The 22274-nt window shown below is 36.1% G+C and overlaps 3 protein-coding genes across 3 annotated transcripts; 2 read left to right on the top strand and 1 right to left on the bottom strand.

Annotated features, from left to right (window-relative positions):
• The first annotated feature begins 87 nt into the window (after window positions 1-87).
• On the top strand, window positions 88-6865 carry LOC147397296 (protein NUCLEAR FUSION DEFECTIVE 4-like). Its single transcript, XM_086452841.1, has 3 exons — window positions 88-3431; window positions 4746-5650; window positions 5961-6865. The coding sequence occupies exons 1-3, from the start codon at window positions 3108-3110 to the stop codon at window positions 6445-6447; spliced, it is 1716 nt and encodes a 571-aa protein (XP_086308967.1). The 5' UTR covers window positions 88-3107; the 3' UTR covers window positions 6448-6865.
• Window positions 6866-7902: 1037 nt separating this feature from the next.
• Window positions 7903-16011, top strand: LOC147397295 (calcium-binding EF hand family protein). The gene is made up of 8 exons (XM_086452840.1): window positions 7903-8352; window positions 10202-10269; window positions 11009-11232; window positions 11368-11451; window positions 12851-13064; window positions 14953-15249; window positions 15342-15704; window positions 15799-16011. Exons 1-7 carry the CDS (start codon window positions 7953-7955, stop codon window positions 15561-15563), a joined length of 1509 nt encoding a protein of 502 aa, XP_086308966.1. The 5' UTR covers window positions 7903-7952; the 3' UTR covers window positions 15564-15704; window positions 15799-16011.
• Window positions 16012-18838: 2827 nt separating this feature from the next.
• LOC147397294 (Transmembrane amino acid transporter family protein) lies at window positions 18839-21204 on the bottom strand. The gene has a single exon (XM_086452839.1). It carries the CDS (start codon window positions 20857-20859, stop codon window positions 19405-19407), a length of 1455 nt encoding a protein of 484 aa, XP_086308965.1. The 5' UTR covers window positions 20860-21204; the 3' UTR covers window positions 18839-19404.
• Between the last annotated feature and the right edge of the window lie 1070 nt (window positions 21205-22274).

Raw genomic sequence — 22274 nt, 5'->3', positions numbered from 1 at the left:
GAGCCCAAATCCATTAAATCTGCACTTAAGCATCCAGGTTGGCTTGCTGCTATGCAAGATGAAATGCTTGCCCTATATCAAAATAATACTTGGGATCTAGTCCCAAGAACACCCAATATGAATATAGTTGGGCGTAAATAGGTTGAAAGGCTAAAAGCCAGACTTGTTGCAAAGGGATACAATCAAATCCCTGGCATTGACTTTTCTGAGACATTTTCTCCTGTCATAAAGCCTACCACAATTCAAGTTGTGCTAACAGTTGCTTTAGCACAAATGGGACATTCGGCAATTGGACATGAAAAATGCTTCTTACATGGGAAAATCACCAGACTGGTGTACATGGAACAACCCATTGTCCCAAATTACCCATCCTTTGTATGCAAATTGAAACAAGCCTTATATCTCTATGGGGTTCTTTTGTAATGTGGCAGACTCATCCTTCTTCTTTTGTCATAGTGCACGTGGCAGTCCAACGATTTGACGGAGGATTAATTTTTAATCAAAACCAAGTATGCCCATGATCTCTTAGAGCGTGCAGTGATGAAGGATTGTAAATCTATCTCAACTCCAATGGTGCAAAAGCTACATTCCTTCATCCTCCTAAACATAACATCTCATTCTGATAAGTGATTCATAGCCATTGGATTTGATCATTTTTTTCAATGTAGTCTTTTTAAGCAAGCCCATAATTAGATTCAAAGCCCCCCATGACAGACTTGATGATTCAACAACTCAAACAATTCCAACTGATTATATTATCATGGGTCGTTATAAAAATATTCTAACTTTGAATTTACTTTCCTTTCTTCTACTAATATCTAATCATTATTGTCTGCCAAATATGTGGTTTTCATTGATCCACCTTAGTGGAAGAAAAGAATATTTTTATTGGCACCTTAGGTGTGATACTTTTGATGTGATGGGGACTTCCATCCATCTTTTATTGGCACATAATTGATGAATTTATGTTTGAATTTCAAATGTGAATAAAATTAAAACCGACACAAGAATAAGGTTGCATCACGCAATCCATCAATGTGAAATTATGTTTTCGTCGAAAGGACTTTTTTCACCAATTGTTGCGTGACATTCAAGAACATGCACAAACTTTAACATCTTCGAAAGCTAGATATCATCCTACATGTGATATTTGACTTGATTCTTACTTTGCAAATTTTCTCACTGTAGACAATGACCTAACACCTTTCGCCATTAATAGACTTCCATTCGGGAAGATATCATCTATCAATTTGATTTTGATTTTTTATTTTAAGTGTCGGTTGTGGTCCCGTATACAACATAGGCTTAAAAAATAGGGGTGGAGTTAGTAAAGAACTGGTGGGAGCAATTGCCCCTCTATATTTTCAACTAATTACATGTCCCATTTGTCCCTACTCCCTCACCTCTCTCTCCATTTGCCTCCAAACTGTCACCTTCCTCCAATTTTTGCACCCACCTCCACCCCCTCAATTTTTTGTTGATGACATTGGCTCTTGATTGGGCCTTCTCATATACTAATTGGAAATTACCTAAATATTATTTTCTTCAACTTCTAACCAAAAATCTCTAAATTTCTCTTTAAAACCATTCATCCTCAAGTTCTTCAACCATACAACTAAACATAATTTACCCCCACTACAAGAAAATCCTAACTCCGCTCCTATTGAAAAAGCTAACAATCTCATCTAAAAAGAAACATGAATGGTTGGTGGCTAAAGAAATGATAGGTGAATCAAATTCGATTTCCGAAATTAACAATCTAGACATGTTTTTAAAAAAAATTATCTTTCTTTTTTAATTTTTTAATTTTTATTTTTATTTTAAAGGGTATCTACTATACTATTATTTTATTGAATTGATAAAAGAATAAACATCAAAATAGATACAACTTTGAATATATATTTTAAAAATGTGTAGACTTATAACTTCGGAAAAATACTCCACCTATTTTGCCAAACAAAACAAGTTCTTGTTTTCAAACTAGTAACATAACCCTTGACCTAGGTCTTTTTCTAAGAGACTAATGTAAATGATCTAAATGCTCTCAACTTCAATCCCTAATTGAAAAAAATTTGTTTTTGATTTTCTTCCAGAAAATTTGTCATCTTCTAATTATTGATCTTTAGGAAAAATTATTTTTAACTTATTCAACCTCGCCTTCTATTAATATATGGTCTTCAATTTCTTGTAGAAAACTTTTGATTTTTCTACTTCAAAAACTTTAATTGTTCTTGAGTATTGAAGGTCAAATGAGAACGAATCTTAAGGTCGAAGACCTATCCTAAAAATATATCATCTTCAGATTATTAACCTTTTATAGTAACTTATTTTTATCGTCTTCGATGTATTTGTACAAATAATTGTTTTTTTTTCTTCAAAAATTATATTCTTTTTCACTTATCCAAAAATCATATTTTGTTCTTGAAATTTAAAAGCCGAATATGATGCTAAAAAGCTTTACCCAAGGATGAAGATGAGGGCATTTAGGTCATTAATACTAATCTCTCAGACAAGACCTAGGTCAAGGGCATACCATCGGTTTGAAAACACAGTGTTTTGGTTTATTCTCTCTCTTGAGATTGATTAAAGAGAGGGTTCAACTTGGGGTGAGCCAAAATATTGAATGGTTCAGTGGGCCTAAAATATATGCCACGTGGCTAGACAGATGTCAGAGGGCATACCACATGCTTGAAAACAGTGTGCTCTCTTAAGATTGATTTAGAGGTCACAACAACTTTTACTAACGCCACCCCAACTGTGAACAATTTTTGGTTATTTACATAGGATTTGGTGTGGCAATAGCAGCGCCCTTGATTAAAGAGTGTGTTCAAAGTTGAACTTGGGGTGGGCCAGTCAGTGTGCCAAAAATATATGCTACGTGGATGAAAGATGTCAGAGTTAGGATCTAACACTGAAACATCAACCGATTCTTCTTCTTAAACTCTCTAACTTCCTTTTTAAAACTCGTTTAAGTTCTGTCTCCCTCTTTAAACTTCATTTATTTTGGTAAAGGAATAAAAAGCCATTCATTCTCTGGAGTTCTCTATTATTTCAAGGCAAGGGGGTTATGTGTGAGAGAGAGAAGTGAAGATCACTAAACTTCATTAATGGTGGTTTTGAAAGCTGGGACCAGACCACCATGGGTGGGTCTTGGAGCTGCAGTTTGGGTTCAAATAGCAGCTGGAAATGCTTACAACTTTCCTCTCTACTCTCATTCTCTGAAATCTGTATTGGGTTTCAATCAGCAACAACTGACTCTACTTGGAGTTGCAAATGATTTGGGTGAGAATGTTGGTATTCTTCCAGGAATAATCTGCAACAAATTCCCAACTTGGATTGTTCTCTTGATTGGTTCTCTTTTATGTTTCTTGGGCTATGGAGTTATCTGGCTCTCTGTAAGCCAGACTGTTCTGTCCCTACCTTACTGGCTGGTCAGTTCATCATTTATTTATTTATTTAATCATTTTGTGCGTAACCATTTGTAGTTTTGATTGATTGCATGTGTTGGTATGTGTTTTTCATTGTTTTTTTTTTTTCATGGATTTTAATTATGGGGTAGCCTATATTTGATAGGTTTTTATGTAAATGGGTTTAATTGTTTCTAAATTACATAGTGATGAGTTATTATTGAATGAACTCTCTTGCATGTCAGTGAAATCTTGTTAATGTTGTGCGAAAGCGTGCAACAAATAAAACGAACAATGAGCAAGAAATTAAATGCAAACGAAATAGAGAAAAACAGAAAACAGAAGACACGATTTACGTGGTTCGTCAAGATGCCTACGTCCACGAGTAGCGATGATCAATCCACTATCTTCAACGAGATTTTACAAAGTTCATTAGAAACCCTAGTCCCCTGTTACACCCATTATCACTCTCTCTCTATCTCTCTCTCTCTCTCTCTCTGGCGGCTCTCTCTTACACGTTAAGAATGAACCCTAAAAATACCCTTTATATACTTAGGAGCAGAAAATGGGTTGGATCAAAACCCAAATCGAGGGCGAAATTAATCGGGTCAAACAGGTTGTTAACGGATCATCAAAAATCTGATTGTATGTGTGGGTATATAGATTTTTATTAAATATCGAAATTTACAGGTCTTTTATACATACCAAAATTAATTTTCAACTTCATTATAGATTCTCTAACATAAGTATACTTCATTTTTAAGAGATTAGCGTTTACAAGAATTCATCCTTGGGACTCTCTCCCCTCCTTTATTTATATCACAAATCTTTTTCTCCCAATACGAGAGAAACAAAACTAATGACTTATTACAATTGGATAAGGACCATGAATTTTAGAAATCGAATTTCAAAGGTTCAGGGCCACTGAAATTTTTTATGCTTCCCAGATTAGATAGCTTAGAACCATTGAATTTCTCTCACCTCCATTAATTTAACGGTTTCAATCCGTCGAATATGGGTTTTTTTTTCATGTTGTCTCTATCATATAGTTCAAGATGTCAGATTTTAACGAGAATTGAGGGTCGAGACTCCCTTTCATAAGAGACTTGAAATTTCTTACTGAATGGGTTCGCTTTACCCATCCCGTCTCTTTGGATAGCTGTCTACCTAACTTAACTGCCCTTTCCACTAAAGTGTGTGTGCTCCATCCATGCTTAGAACATGACCCCATCCAATGCACCAATCACTTCAGACTTCAGAACTTGGGCTGAGACCACCCAGATGTGTTCATGTACATTAGATGAAAACTTTATCACCGTATTTTATATGTTGTGGCAGTTATGGCTTGCTCTATGTGTTGCTACCAATAGTAGTGCATGGCTGGGCACCAGTGTGCTTGTAACCAACATGAGGAACTTCCCTCTCAGTAGGGGCACCGTTGCTGGCATTCTTAAAGGTTATGTTGGCATTAGTGCCGCGGTATATACTTTGGTCTACTCTGAGGTGCTTCATAAATCCTCTTCAAAGCTCCTACTCCTGCTCGCACTCGGGCTTCCTCTAGTGTGTTTGGCGATGATGTATTTCGTTAGGCCTTGCACCCCGGCTTCCCAAGAAGACTCCACAGAACAAAGTCATTTTCTATTCACTCAAGTTGCCAGTATTGTTCTAGGCATTTATCTTCTCACAACTACTGTGTTGGGTGATGTGCTCTCTTTAAGTCCTTTCATTTCCTACACATTTGTTGCTATAATGGTTCTCTTTCTTATGGCTCCACTTGCAATCCCCATAAAAATGACATTGTACCCAGCCAGGAAATCGGGTATACTTAGTAGACCGTATGGTTCTTCAAACCAATTGATTCCTGGAGACGGAAACTCAGACAAAACAGAACCATTGTTGACTCCATCTTCATCGATGACACAACTTGGAAGTTTCTTGGAAAGTGATGATGTGTCAGACATAGATATTCTTTTGGCTGAGGGGGAGGGGGCAGTGAAAAAGAAGAGGAGACCCAAGAGAGGCGAGGATTTCACGTTACTTGAAGCTTTTGTCAAGGCTGATTTCTGGCTTCTATTTTGGGTGTACTTTCTTGGGGTTGGCTCTGGTGTAACTGTTCTCAATAATCTGGCTCAGATTGGGATTGCACAAGGTGTGAATGATACAACTATTCTTTTGTCTCTCTTTAGCTTTTGCAATTTTGCGGGCCGTCTGGGTGGTGGTGCTGTTTCGGAACACTTCGTCAGGTCAGTACTTTTCTCCCTTATTGGTTTGTAAGATTAACAATTTGGGCTTTCAAGAGGTGTTATATTGTTCTGGTTTGTGGAGTCTGATGGCACCACCACTGTTCATCATTTTTCAAGGGTATTTTCATAATTTCACTGATTATGTTTTCCTAGGATATATATTTCTTTTTTCAAGGGTCTATCTGTAACTGCGAGTTTTCTCTTCAGAGTGGAATCAGTGTGATCCATGGATGTACATCAATCCTAAGTGAACCATGTAAAATCTTTGTGTTTTTATTTTTGATTGCATTTTGTTTCTTTCTTTTTGCAGGTCCAAAACAATCCCTCGGACAATATGGATGACATACACACAAATTATAATGGTCGTAACATACCTTCTCTTCGCCTCAGCACTCAGTGGCACCCTTTATGCTGCAACTGCATCACTTGGGATCTGCTACGGTGTCCAGTTCTCTATAATGGTCCCAACTGTCTCTGAGCTTTTTGGGTTGAAGCACTTTGGTGTAATTTACAATTTTATGTTACTCGGCAATCCTCTTGGCGCACTTCTCTTCTCAGGTCTGCTTGCTGGGTATGTTTACGATAAAGAGGCAGCAAAGCAGCAAGGACTTAATCTGCTTCATTCAAGTGTCTCATGCTTGGGTCCTAATTGTTTTAGACTCACATTCTTGGTTCTAGCCGGTGTTTGTGGTTTGGGCTCTGTGTTCGGAATAATTTTGACTTTGAGATTAAGACCCGTTTACCAAATGCTTTATTCTGGGGGTTCGTTCCGTGTACCTCAAAGTTCAAATCATTGAGACGATCTGAATGGTGATTCCAATGTGTTCTTGGAATGACGGTAAAATCGTTCAATGGGATCACATTTCTTTCGTATCTCTAGCCTTATTTATACTTGCTCTCTTTCAATCTTTGTTTATGTTGTAATTTAACATTCTCCATTCTAGTCGGGGAAAGGTTGCAGTTTTGGAAATTACCATTATTTGAAGAGGTAGAAAACTTCTACCTCGCTTGGTGGAACATTCGGGTGCTGAGATATACTTTCAACAGATCAGTCTCTTTGTGTAGAACCGTATCACGTGTTGATATTGTCTACTCTTCTTCCAAACTAAATGAGCCTGAGCTAGAGTTGAAGCGGGTAGTTTATGTATAAAAGATGTATGAACTTGACGATTTAATATTAGAGCTCATGATTTATTAAATTTGGTTAGACTTATCGCTGAATGATGTATATGGATCACAATTAATTTATTTCGATTGCTGGTTTACCCCTATGATCTTGTGATATATATATATATATCCATCATAGCGAGTCATTATAATATTAAAAGATTTTGTCGTCTTATATGCCTTATCCTAGATATTTGGTTTTTTATTTCACCAATTAATATCATCATCGAAGGCCATATACTTTTCTTTAGTTACTACCTCTATCCACATTATTTTTAGGGAAAATCACTTAATAGACCTTGGCAGAGGGACTTTTTTCTAAATAGTCCATAAGTTTTGGACGGTCTCTTAATAATCCATTTAGTAAAATTTTCTTTTCTAAACAATCTCTGACATCATCTCTCACATTTCTCACAATTGAATATCTTAACCATTTGAACTCATCGTTTTCATCTAAAAAAAATTATATTTTTGGCTTCTCAATCAAGTTTCAGAGACTCTATTCCATCGGAAATAATTTAAGAAGGAAGAAAAAGTCATTTTCAATGATTTTTTTCAAACATTTTAAATATATATGTAAAAAATTAGAATTTTTTTTTCACTTTTTCTCTTAATTTTTTGATGAAAATCGATTAAGAATAGTTCTCTTGACTTGAAATTGTCTAAACAAGTTGTTATCTCAAGTTTTTATTCAGTCTTTTCATGTATTTTAGTAAAAAAAAACTCAAAAATCGATGTTGAGTTCATCACTTTTTATTTTAAAAATAGTGAATTCGACGGTAAATAAAAAAGTGGTGAGTTCGCCAATAATGAGGCCTCGTTAAAAAATAAAAAATTTACTAAATGTCCAACAGATGAGCTAAAAAATCACAATGAAACCAAAACAAGAAAAGAATGCTCCGCGTGGTGTTTTAACATAATGTAGGTATCAAACTTTTGATACTGATGAGTACATCAGAGTGTCTCCCAGATAGCCGAAACCGACCAACTAACAAGATCCCTAATAACGAACCATAAAATAAAAATGTGGGTCCACCGTCATTTTCGGATCAAATTCCCTAAAAATACAAAATATAAACGAACCGAAAGACCAATCTGTATCTCTTTATTCTGATTTTTTTTGGTGTACCATACTATGTCTTCCTGGGGACAGCTAAAGAGATCCTCACCGTTGATCTGTCGCGCTGCCACAATCCAGCGGCTCAACATTCGCCAGTTCTTCAATCAATCAAGATCCTCCTCTTCTTCGCCTTCCTCCTCGTCATCTTCGTCTAGGGTATTTGCTTCATCGAGTTTTGATAAAGAAAATAGCAAAGACGCTGTTTATGCGTTGTTTTTGGGATCGGTTTCAGGGATTGTTTTGAGTTCGAGTCTAGGGTTTCTGTATTGGTCTTGTTCAGATGATGCTTCTGCAAAATCTTCATTCTCTGTCCCCAATTGGTCAACAGAGACGACTGCAGAGAATGGGGAGTTGACTAATGATGATGGGATCCACGATGCGGAGCATGAAAAGAAAGCTAGGTTTCTCTTTGGAGGTAATTTTATTTAGTTTTCTTTCAAGTTCGAAACTTAGATCTAATTTCCGTTTTTAATTGATGTTTTATGGAGGAGATTTCATTTGATTTGTAGTTTGAATTGTTGAATTTGGATTAAGAATGCAGTTTCAGCTTGTTAAATTATGGTTTGATTGAATTATTGAACTTTTGAGGTTATAGATGTTGATGGATGTGTGGTTTATTGGATATTCTGATGGTAGTGGTGTGGAGTTAAATAAGATACCATTTGATTTTTACTGAAGTATTGGTTCTTTTGGTTATAATTGTTGAATTTGGATTGTGAATGAAGTTTCGGCTTGTTAAATTAGGGTTTGATTGAATTATTGAATGTTTGAGGTTGTAGATGTTGATGGATGTGTGATTTATTGGATATTATGATGTTAGTGGGTGGAGTTAAGGAATGGGTCAATGCCGGGCTTGAACTTGCTGAGTTGATGCGAGGGGTTGTGTTTGATTCCTTAAGGCACTATCACCATTAAACAAACTCTCAGCATTGGCACTAGGGATTGAATTTGATTCTTTAAACCACTATTAATAGTGCAATGAGTTATCCCCTCCCTCCCTTAGTGGGAAGGAGTGGGAGAAGAAAAATTGATTGAAGTATCCATGGATGGGAATCGATCTTGACATCTGAAAGACTGCCTTATCGCCAGAGATTGATTCTTCCATCATCCACCTAATCATGATTGTTTATATCATATATTTCGGCTGAGAACTGAATGAAACATTGATTAGAATGTCTCATTGAGACAGTCTTTGGTTTTTCTACTGACCAAAATAATGCCTTAGGAAGAGTTTTAAAACCTGGGTATCAAAGCAGTAGAAATTTATCTCTAGTTATATCATGGAAATTCTGCAGTCTCTCTTTAACGTTGGGTATCTTACATGTGCACATGGGTTCAGCTTTTTGTGGTGCAAAAACTTGCAAAGTTATCTTAAGGAGCTTTGTAATAAGCTTCAGCTAGAAAACATGTTACTTCATCAATCCAGAGTAATTTTAGTTACTTCTCTTCTTCTTAGTTCATTGTTATTTGACATAACAGCCAAGGTGATAAGCAACTAGAGATCAACAAATATCTACATGCTACTCATCATCCATCTATTTTCTGGTTCAAAGTTGAGATGTTATCAAACAGGGCGCCTTTGTCTCAATCTTTATTCCCCCATAAAGAATGTATCTCTCGAGGACACCTTTCGATTCTATTTCATTTTCTCTTCTCCCCCTTTCCAAGAATATCCCTAACTTTATTGCCTTTCCTTTTCTACCTTCCTTTCAAGGAATACCCCCTTCAACTTTAAAAATTGCCTTTCCTCGTCTCCCTTTTTCCAATAATACCCTTCCAATTTTATTGTCTTTGATCTTCTCCCCCTTTTTCCTATAATACCCCTCCAACTTTGTTGTCTTTCCTCTTTAACACCCTTAACCCCCAAAAGGATGCCCATTCAGCATAGGCAAACTTTAGTATAAAATAAAATAGGATAGTTGCCCCCCCCCCCGTGTCTCATTTTTTATCCGTCATAAGGAGTTAAGATTTAATCTCGCCACAAACCTCAAGGAGAACTTTATACTTTATTGCCTTTTCTCTTCTACCCCTTTTCCAATAATACCCCTCCAACTTTATTGTTTTTCCCCTTCTCTCACCTTTTCTAATAATATCCTTTCAACTTTTTTTCCTTTCCTCTTCTACCCCCCAAAGATGATGCCCATGTGGGTAAGCACGGAAAACTGTAATACATATATGGTCTCATGAATACTTTATCCAAACATGGACATGTATTTTAACAGTGGACATTGTATATTAACTAGTGGACATGTTTCTCAATGCAGATGCATTTAGGAGAAAGGTTTTCTTTAACTATGAAAGACGCATTAGGATGCGAAGTCCACCTGAAAAGGTATTAAGCTTCATATAATCTTTACTTCAATACCACTATCTTGCTAATGTGGAAAGGGGGATAAAATTTAATCATACAGGCTTAAAATGCAGTTAGATATAGTATCCATTCTACGTCATTTTTTTATTTACAAAATGAACTTGATAATTTGATACTTTGGGTTTGTGTATTAGCTTCTGCGTAACGGTTTTATATTACTATTATTTTTTATATAGCTTCTATTCTATTGTTTATATTTTTTCTATGTTTTTTGTTTTTTAAGGAAGTAGATCTTATCCATATTCTATCCCCGGCAGGAAACTCCCTCTTGGCCGTATTTTATAAATTCCCTAGTTACGTTTTGTGTTACAGTAATGGTTTATCTCCTTTATTTTCCTTTTCCTGGAGCTCCTTTAAGAACTGTTTGATTTAGTTTAGGCATTGAAGATTTCCTTTGGGTTTTATTTTGTTTTGATTCAATTATCCAATGTGGTAGGACTTCTAGTTGTTACTGTTGCATTTCTTCTGGTTATGGATCTTATTTGTCACTAATCAACAGAAAAATATCATTCATGGGCCCAGTGATTGAAATACATTCATCAGACTACTTGAGCTTCAACCTGTACGCGGCATCGAGTCGAGATGTTCTCATAGTCCACAGGCACTACAGTTAGGGTTTGAATTACTAGGTGGTGTCTATTAAATTTAATGACTATATTATGCTTATTTTGGTATTTCTTGTATCATGTTCTCATTCCAGGTTTTTGAGTACTTCGCATCTTTTCGGGCCCCAGAAGGAAATGTATTCATGACACCAGCAGACTTGATGCGAGCAATTGTTCCTGTATTTCCTCCATCTGAATCAGATCACGTCAGAGAGGGGCATTTGAGAGGGGAGCGGGATCCTGGCGAGTTAAGATGTGCTCCTTCAACATTTTTTATGCTTTTCGATACCAACAACGATGGACTTATATCTTTCTCAGAGTGGGTTGCTGATCCATCACCTTTATTTTTCAAAGAATGTTTAAATAAAGAGTATTTTGTTTCCTGACCTGTACCACATACAGCTTTGGTTCATGGAGATTTTAAGCTTTTTGTGTTGATGTTACTTTTTAACAGGTATATCTTTTTTGTCACACTACTCAGTATCCCAGAATCAAGCTTCTCTGTGGCTTTCAAAATGTTTGACCTTGACCACAATGGGTATGTGTCTTGTGCTTCTCTCAAACCATGAAAAATTTTATCTAGTTGCTTCAACTGTTATCGTCGCTGGCAAAAATATTTTATTTAGTAGCATGCAAATATCATTTTCCATATTATCTTAATTCTTCTTCTTCTTTTTCGTTATTATTTTTACGAATAGTCCTGCTTAGTATTCTTCATATGCCCTTGGTCATCTTTATTTTGTCTTCTACAGATTTTTCAACCACCGCAAATGATTTTAGGTTTAGGAATTAATAATTTTTTTTAACTTCTTCTTTTATTTCCTTCTTTCCTTTTTTATGGGTTTAAGTGTGAAGGCGGGATTTTTATCCCAGGTCTGGTATGACCACACACAGACTTACCACTTCACTGAAGTGGCACCTTCAAAACTTATTACCACTTCACTGAAGTGGCACCTTCAAAACTTATTTTACCATTGTTGTTACTAGTAAAAAATTTACAGCTTCTATTAGTTTTAGTTTTTTAATCTAACTACATTTTAGTATTATTATAATATGCTAAATTTAACATAGAACTTTATAGAAGTGATATTTGGATCACCCAATTTCCACAAATGCAAAAATGTTGCTTTCTTGGATACCACATCAACTGTAGGTGATTGGCAATCTACACAGCTGGTATTCCCAATCACAATCATATGTTCTATTTTGTGTTCCCTTCAATCTAAAAAGAACACAGGCACTTGCTTTGAGAGGAGTTAATAATTTTTTATTTCATGGAGTTAAATTTAAGATCTGTTTCACTATTGTTGTGGGCATTGCTGATAAAACCTTTCACTCGGGTACTAGTGTGAATTACTAAAGAAGATTGCTTAGTTACTTCCATGGAGATCTAGTTTCTTTTCAAGTTTTTTGTTGAACTTTCCATATGTTTATAATTAGTTACATTTATAGTTTTAGATAGTTACAACATTTTCCAAGCTTGGTAAACATTTTAGTTTATGTACATAGACCAATTGAAACAAAATATGACATATATCATGCATGAGCTTTATAAATGCACGATACAAGCATGATTAATTTTGGTAGAAAGAAATTTATTTTATATACCAATCTAAACAAACATGTCAAAGATTAAACAAGAACAAAATAAGTTCGAAGATTATACCTTGTACAAATCAATCAATCGTCAAAGTCGTGTCCCAACCATTTGGAGTTGGCTACAAAAAAATCCTATCCCACCTTTCTACTACGTCTATTTCTGTACTATGCAACTCAGAACACAATTATTATGCTTTATAATTACCCTCTGATGATAAATCGTTTCTTTACATCACTGCAACTTCTGAATTCTTTCCATTTACATAATTAGCTTAGCTACCTTTTCCTTTTTGTCAATGTGTTGTACTTGATATTGAATGATTACCCTCCAAATGCAGAGAGATAGACAAGGAGGAATTTAAGAAAGTTATGGCATTGATGCGGGCTCATAATAGGCAAGGAGCTCATCATAGGGATGGACTCCGGACTGGCCTCAAAGTTGGGAATTCTGTAGAAAATGGAGGTCTACTAGAGTTTTTCTTTGGCAAGGATGGAAAGTCGTGCCTTCAACATGACAAATTTATTCAATTCCTAAGGGATTTGGAGAGTGAAGTATGTCTTTCTTTTCTCTTCCTTCGATGACTTGGTTTCAGATTCTTTTTTATATGGATGATGGTCTAATGTATTTGGCGTTAGATCAAACATTTTTTCAAACTCTATAATCTATATTTCTTGACAGCATCACTGTTATTTGCTCAATTTTTGAATTATTAAGAAAACCTTTGAGAGGTTACTAATTGAAGGAGAAAACAAGTATGTTTGATCAATGCATTGTGCATGACATAAGGTTAGGATAGGTGGCATAGGGAGGAAAACCGTCTTGGGATTCCCCAACATTGTCAAGGGAAGAGCAGTGAGGTCACATATGGAGGAGCCAACACATGCTGAGGTTGTGTGACAGGGCCGACATGCTTGCCTAATCAATCACTATGTCCTGACACATGTCAGTGCCAATGATGCTAGTCACATTAATTTAGGGCATCACCATTTTTTCATATTCACACTTCTATTAATAGTAAGAAGGCGTCTTTTCTTGAGGCATGCGTACACCACCTTGCGATTAGTGCTTTTTTTTATTTATTTATCAATGATTTGATTAAGAGAAGGCAGGTAATGGACGGAGATAAAGGAGAGTTTGAATGGATATCGTGGAGCTACCAAAGTGTGAACCAAAACACCCAATTACAATTGAAAAAACTTGGAGCCAAAATCTCCTTGGTCAGCTTGTATATACCTCATCAAAGAGCCCCACATGAACAAAGTCCTCAAAGAAGACCCCTTGAACTCCCTTTGAATTTTTGACCAGAAAAACAGGGTCAATTTAATGTTCAAAACAACATTGTTTGCTCATTTATTTCATTGAAGGCTATATCGTTCCTCTCTTTCCAAATGCACCAACAAATTGCAAATGGTAATTAACTTAATAAGACTACCATAAGAGGACCAGCTTACAAAAGGGCCAACATAGATAAAAGGAAGAATCCAACACATATTGAAGGGCAAAAAGAAGTGGGACCAAATACAGTTTTCTCCAGGTGTGCTAATCCTTTTTATTGGGTGTCAGATTCCATATGCGTAAGAAGATGCCAGCTTGCTAAGTTGTTTCAAATCTGTGCATGTTGATACCATGACCTGGGTTCAAAACCTAGCTTGACCTACTAATTACTGACCACTAATCTCACTTTCATAGGTGCAAGGATGACTCATACAAATGGAGAAATGATCCTAGAAAAAGCAACTGTATGTTAACTATCCATGTCTATACTTCTGTTGATAAACAAATAAAGAAATTATGAGGAGTTTGAAAGGAGTGGTACAATAAGAAATGAGAAAATTGTATAGAAGTATTAAGTATTTGGTAACTAAGTGTATCATGTTGTGTTATCAGGGGCACAGTACGCTTTTTGTATTCTTTAACAACATTGAAATGTGCTCATCATACTTTGGTAAGATTGTAATCTTGAAATGATGCCTCGAAACACGACCTTGCCATTATCCTCAATGTAACAAATTGCTCTAGTAACCTATCTAAGAAACCGATAAAAAAATTATTCTAAGAAGCTGCAATGGTGATAAAGAAAATACCTACTAGAACAATCGTCGATACTGATCTCCTTCATGCATTTGTTTCTGAAGTGGAAATTACTAACCTTTTTTGTCAAAAAAGTATTTATATTAGGTTTGTCACTTTGGAATATCGTAATGCATATTATAAGTTAGAATTGATTGTTCAATTGAGGCCTCTACTTTTCAGTTTCTGATTTATTTGCTTATCTCATCCAAGTTCTGGTTATTTTATTGGCAATAGATTGTTTGTTCCTACTATCTTTAAATAGAACTGAATGGAGGAACAAGAGTTGTTCAGCTGATCTCAAATGTTTCCTACTCTTCACAGTGCCTTCCATAATCGAAATCTAAAAGATCACTCTGAATTTTGTAGATCTTGCAGTTGGAATTTGCCCATTATGATTATAAGCTACGAGGAACCATCTCGGCTAAGGATTTTGCCTTGTCTATGGTTGCTTCTGCCGACATTAGCCATATTAGCAACTTCCTCAATCGGGTTGACGAACTGGACAATGAACCACATCTCAAAGAAATCCGCATTACCTTGGAGGAATTCAAGGCCTTTGCAGAGTTGCGTAAAAGATCGCAAGAATTAGCTCTGGCTATTTTCAGTTATGGGAAAGTGAATGGCTTGTTGACAAAGACAGACTTCCAGCGAGCTGCTTCACAGGTATTATTGTTGCTCTTTCATGCCTACTTTTGTTTCTCTCATGCACATGATAATCGTATTGTTTTCTTACATAGTGATCTGTTTGATGCTAGGTGTGTGATGTCTCTCTCTCTGACGCTGTGGTTGACATCATTTTCCATGTGTTTGATACAAACTGCGATGGAAGTTTAAGTGCAAATGAGTTTGTGAGAGTTCTGCAAAGACGAGAAAGTGACATTGGCCAGCCTACTACGGAGACAGGGTTCATGGGGTTCATATCATGTTTGCTGAACAGTGGAAAGAACTGCTCTTTTAAACAAGTGCTTTTTAATTGAAACATGACCCACAAATCTGAGAAATTAGTGTACAGTGAAAATAGTTTCTTTTTCGTTTTTCTCAACCAAACAAATTGCGGCCCAAGGATGTATTACAGAGTTTCCTATTCTTCATGATGGGTATACTAAATTTTTTTGTAGGTAAGTCCTATGGTTTTTCTCCCTTGATTTCTTTCCATGTATTAGCTTATACTGGTTTGAGATTGGATATAATTATGGTGCTATATATGTGCAGATCCTTTTGTCTACTAGAGCTGCAATATCCACTGCCCTGGCAACCTCTCTGCCACTAAATGGAAACTGTGCAGTAGGTCTGTTTTGCTGATTTATGTAAGATAAAAATTCCACATTTTTTTTATGGGTGTTTGCTTGAATTGACTTCCTTTGTAAAATTCAGATGCACTGAAACATTTGGTTGTCTAGCTAAAGAAAACTCTTTCTTCTTCAAGTTGATTTCTCTCATCTTTTGGGATCCTACATTACATGTATCTTTACCTGGACAGACATTTTTGTCGATATTCCCAGAGATTGGCAATCTGACAATAGAAAAACCTGTGATTTTGAGGGACACCTAACTGCAAGCATGTAACATGCTCTGTATGCATCTTACATGCTTCTGTAATGTAATGAATCCATGTAGTTTGTGCCTCATAAATTGCCATACACATAATAAAAGCTGCATTTAAGAAATTTTTCTATGATAAAGGAAGCTAGCTTGCCCATGTACACATTGATAACAATTGCATTTGGGGCATTTCCCATAGTATTGAGCCACTTGTGTATTACATTATTTGTCTTACGTTTGGGTTCTATAGGCGTACTTGGCAGTGTTGCATGGTGACACATAACCACTTAAATATCATTGTAGCCATTTGAACTCAACCCAACTAACCATTTTGAATATGGTCCTAAGCCACATATCCAAGGAGAAGGCATGGGGCTTTGTACAACTCCTAGCCTGTGAGAGTAAATTGTGAAAAACCTGAAATAAGAAATTTGGCACCTTCAATGCAGAGAAGCAAACAAAAATTCCATTCCACTTTGGAATGTTTTGGTTGAACATTTAAACTTTTTCCCTGGATTAGTACAAAATATTGAACGTTTTGGGAATGTCTCAGGATGTTTCTATTGAGACTGTATGTCTCAATTTTTCTCTTCACTCTGAAACATTGCCTCGAAATAGGTTTTTAGACCTTTGGTTTCTATAAAAAGGAAGGCAAAAGAGGGTTTAGCTTACAACCGAGCCGTGATGAGTAAGCAGGAAAGTCTGTTCTAAGACAAGGTCCAAGTGAACTAGGGGTGTGGCCTTGGCATCCTTAGCAGAGATTTTTCGAAGTAATCTAAACTTTTAGGGATTTTGTTAAAGTGTGCCCTAAGGGCACACGTTAAACAACATTAAATACACTTTGGAAATAGAGAGTACTTTTGAGGACATTTTTACTAGAAAATTCAATTTCCAAAATGTATTTAATGCAGCTTAACATGGGTGAACACAAACAAAAAAAACCCAAGTTGACCTACCCCTTGTTGGTAATCTCCCGTTTAATTCTTGAAAATTTCCCTTTTTTTTTTTTCCAATGAAATTGTTCTCTGGATTATTGAACTATTCTGAATAATTCACGGATTTTAAGTTTGAAAAGAATAAAATGCATTTTTTATGAATTTTTATAATATTCGGTGGAAAAAAAATGCTACTAAAACTTGTATGTTGCAAGGTGTAAACTTGTAGGTTGTGACCTATAACACAAGTCGATTTTGAAGCAGTCATACTTTAAAATTTTGGATGAATCCATCTTTTTCCGTGACAAATGTCTTTTAAAAATAATGACATGTCCATCTACATTTATTTGAGATTACATTTTAATTTTTCAAATTGATGATTTGTCCCTTGACTTAAGTCTTCTTTTAAAAATCAATGGAACAATAATCTCAATGGCCTCATTATCAAGCACCACCATTTAAAACCATCACCATCACTATAATATGGATGAATTTTTTAGTTTCGAATTTTTGAAATAAAACGGATAATACACGTATGAAACATATGCTGCATATTTTTCATTTATCGAATTTTAGACCAGATTTTTAAAATCCAAAATCGAATAGAACTCGAATTTTTCATGTATTCCGAATTGCTACCAAGTGACCAACCTACCAATAAAACACCCTCAAATTATTTTTTTCCTACCCAAACTATCCCCAAATGCTTATTTCCAAGGAGTGTTTAATGCATTATGCATCATAACATGTGCCCCTTAGTGCTCATGTTAAGGGTCATGTTAACAAATCACATTAACTTGATATACACAAATTACTGCCAGTACGAGTCAATCAAAATCCCTTTCTTGTTTACCAAAAAAACGGAACTGCTGTGATGACATTATGAAATGCAGTGTTTAACTAATCTGATGTTTTGATGAGAAGAAAATTAGGGGTAAGCGTAAGACTGAAGAGGTCCACAAGACTATGAGGGCAAATAGGTCACTTAGTGGTGGCAGCAGCAGTGGCAACCATATAATTTCATATTTAACTTATGATAAATCTCTGTAGGCTCTTTACCAAAATACAGAGTTAGGCTCCCTATCCTGCTCATACATCTTCATCTAAGCCTAATCCTTAATATTGGGGTCAGCGAAAACATGAATCCTATGTTAAAAGTGGTGTGCTTTTGAAGAGCTATGCGACATCCCACTAAACTGAAAAAAGTAAAACCCAGGACAGGCTAGGTTTTATCAAGAAACATATGGATAGCTAGGCAACAGAGTCAAGGACGTTCACGTGGATTAGTGGAAAAACTAAGATATAAGTAGAAATTAATGCATCAAGGAAAAAAAAACGTGGGTTGAGGTAGTGAGAATGAATACTAGCACACTAAAGAACCATTTTTTTTATTGGAAAATGCTGAACCAACTTTGCTGGACACTGATCAATACTGCGCTGATGTGGCATTGGGTAGAGAACCACAGATTTTATTTTATTTTCCTTGTTAGATTCAGCAGTGCCTGACAAATGAACTTGAGAACATGTGAACACTCAGTTAGCACCAAATCAGATCAGTTACGAGTTCTTCAGGTCCTTCAAAACAAGGGGGGAAAAACACTTTCATGTCTCATGGAATTCTCCATCCATTGGTTGAGATCTGCTATATAGAAATGCTAACGAACCAAGAAGAGGTTTCAATCTATGTTACAATGAATGGATCTCAACCCAAATGAAAATTTCAATCTAACCAATATTGTGCCATGTAAAACTCTTAATGGTTAAGCAATAAGAAATTCTGAGTAAAAAATAGACTCTGTATGCAAGGATTCAAATTATGTAAATAAAGAAAACAGATCGCAAAGAATCAGCTAATCCATCTCAAAATCATTGTAGTTGCTGCATGATACAATTGCAAAATCCCCCATTTTCAATAAAAGATAAATCAATGGGGCTAAGGGGACCCAACAGTTAAGTAATCCGAGTAACTTTCACCGTTAGCTTACCTCCAATAGTGACTCTACAGGAGCAATTCCCTTTTGGCTCTAACTTCTTTCTTCCTTTTTTGGATGGGTAAGCTGGACTTGAACCCATTAGCTTCTGTAACCATTCCAAGAAAAACCGAACATGGAAGAGAATCAAGGAGTGCAGAAAAACATGTGCGATTCTCAGATCTTAGATACCCAAAGTCTTCTGAATCATCAAAATTAGATACAATGTTCTGTTGGTCCTTCATTTGTGGGTCTATTAGATACCCAAAGACACCACATTGGTCTAGAAAAATCCACAGCAAATCAACAGAAACATGAGAAATTTCTTCCATATCAAATCAACATGCCACAATTCAAAGTCGAGGAGTGGGTCATTCAGATTGGCTCTTGAGGCTGTAGAGATTCCCAATAACTCCAACAACGCCAACCACTATCGCCAATACTAACATCAACCATGACAAGACCTTCTCCCTATTGTTCAAATTATCTCCTTGTTTATTTAACCTTAACGCGATAAGAGACGGGAATATGAAACCCAATGAGACTGCCGTTGTTGCCCCTGTAAACTTGAAAGCTACCCAAATGTTGGGAATCATAGTAGACCCAATATAGATAAGCCCCAATAGAACCACTGTTAAGGCCAACGACCTCTTTCTGTTCTCCAAAAGTGGACCCAATCCCTCAAATACCAATGCATCCACAGTTTGCCTCAACGAGAAATGGACAACAGGAAAGACGAGCACCAAATGAAGAATGTAGCCAACCCGAACAATATAGTTCAGGATTGAGCTGAAACGGATCCCAAGGTCCTTATCAAAGTTCGTCAACACATCTGATTCCGTATTGTTCCCAAACAAAAGATACCCAGATAAGGCAGTCGAGGCATAAACCATGACACATAGAACTGTTGTGATCCTCCCCACCCTATTCATCTTCTGCGGAGATCGACCTTCAAGTTCATTATAAATGGGTTGAACATTAAAATGACATACATAAGCATTCGTCATGATTGGAATCACTACAAGCAAATCCAATATCGCCTTCTTCGACCCAAAATCAGGACCCATCCTCGGAGTCTCTATTTGTCCTTCGAGAAGCTTAATAAAAGCCACCACACAACAAACTACGACAAAAATGATCGCAAGACCAACCGAAGCAGCTGAACTCAAACTCAATGAATCAATCTTCTCCAAAGCACAAAGTGGTGCTAGAAAAACCACCACAATAACCAATACCACCAGTTTTCTATGATCCCAAAATCCGTTTCCGAGCCATTGATCAAAAACACCAACATGATGCAAAGAACCAGACATAACATCGCCCATAATTATCAAATAAACTACCAAAACACCCGCATTGTTCACAATTATACAAATTTCGGATAAAATCCTCGCGGGACGACCCAAAGCAGATTGAACAACATCTCCATAAGAAGATGCTTTGGAAAGAACAGCAAACCGAACAAGCAATTCAACACTAATCTCCGAAAGAATTCCCATTAAGATTATCAAAACCAACCCAACAACCAATCCTAAGACTTTCATGGTAGCTGGAAGGGCCATAATTCCGGCACCGATGATTGATGTTGCGAGGTTAAAAACCGCACCAGAGATCCCCGATCCATTCTTAACATCACCCGCAATAAGTAGACGATCATCATCATCATCAAAATCTCCGTCATTTTCGATTTCTAAATCGATTTTTTCGCCAATTGGTAGTAATTTTACAGAAGATTTATGGATTTTGGATCCAAGATGATCATTTTCGTCATCTAATTGTAATTCTAGGAATGAATTTTTTGGAAGAGCAGAATAATTACTATCCATTTTTTTAATTAAAAGAAAACAATCATATAAAGAGGAATATTTACATTTAAAGATTAAAAGTAGAAAGATTTGAAGTTGTTTTTGCAGATCTGAGAAAAGATGATAGAGAAGAGAGAGAGAGAGAGAGAGATCTTACAGAGATCTATGTGATCTTGAACGTTTGATTGGGAGAAGAACAGATCGACTGATAATTTTCTGTTCTTGGGCAGCAGAGAATTCCTAACCCTAGATTTTTTAGGGTTTCGATGGCTCTCTTTTTGCTGCACAAAGGAGGAGAAAATGATCGACAGAGAGAGAAGCGTGTTTTCGATTGGGCGTAGATTTCCGTCGGTTTGAGAAGAGTCAAACACGAGGAGGAGACAATTATTTTTTGGATTATTTAGAAATGCCCCTCTATGTTTTAGTCAGTATTAGAGGTACTCCTGTGATTTTAATTGATGACTTGCCCCCCCTTAACTAGGTTTTGTCAGAGAGATCAACATAAAATCACCTAAATGCCCTTGTATTCAACCTTAATTCAAAACCCATTGACTTTTCTCCCATAATTTCTCTTATCCTCCGGATGTTAAATCTTGTATAGAGAATTCTTTTCTACTCAAAAATCTTATCTTATTCGTGAGATTTGAAGGTGAAACATGAGGGTAAAATTCTTTCATATTTAAACTGTTAGACTCAAGAGTAAACTATTTTTAACCTATTCAACATTGATGAGTATAATGTCTAGTAAAAAAGTGTTGATAATATGACGTAGTTTTTTGTGCACGTCCTTCATGCCTCTTGACGTGTTTGCTCACAGCCTAACAAACATTTGACATGCAGCACGAATGACATCAACAATAGAGAGAGCTTCTCTCTCTTGTCCGCTGCCCACAGATTTATTTTTTTAGATGTTAAATTTTAAAAAAGATCGTTGTGCCCACATTGATTATCACATTGACAATCCAATGACACAATCTTTTATATTTCATTAAAACATTCATATTAAAAAATACATATTGCTGAGCTTGATCCAAGGTATTAAAAATGGACAACCACCGAACACTCAAATTTATAAATAAAATTCAACTGTGAAAATAACTAAATTTTTTTTAAAAGTTCATATAATTTTGTCCTCTACAACTTCACTGCATCGGATCACGCTTTTGAATGTCACAAAGTGATCAGATCATAAAGTTTTCTTTCTTTCACTATGAGCAGGAGAGAGAGAAATGGGCGTGCGTCAAAAATGGCGTCATATTATCAATATTCCTAGTAAAAACTCATTGTTTTTCTTCATCGTTTTATTTCTTAGAAAATCAGGTTTGAAGTTAAAAACTTAAACTTGAAGAAAAGGGTAATGAGCGTCAACACAAGGTTGAAGATTATTAGTTTTGGAAAGAAAAATCAGCTAGAGTCTGAATATGAGGGCATTAGTC

Source organism: Akebia trifoliata, chromosome 8 (genome assembly GCF_017979445.1).
Source record: "Akebia trifoliata isolate Shusen 1 chromosome 8, ASM1797944v1, whole genome shotgun sequence".
Taxonomy (NCBI): Eukaryota; Viridiplantae; Streptophyta; class Magnoliopsida; order Ranunculales; family Lardizabalaceae; genus Akebia; species Akebia trifoliata.
This window is presented reverse-complemented; position numbering and strand designations above follow the sequence as displayed.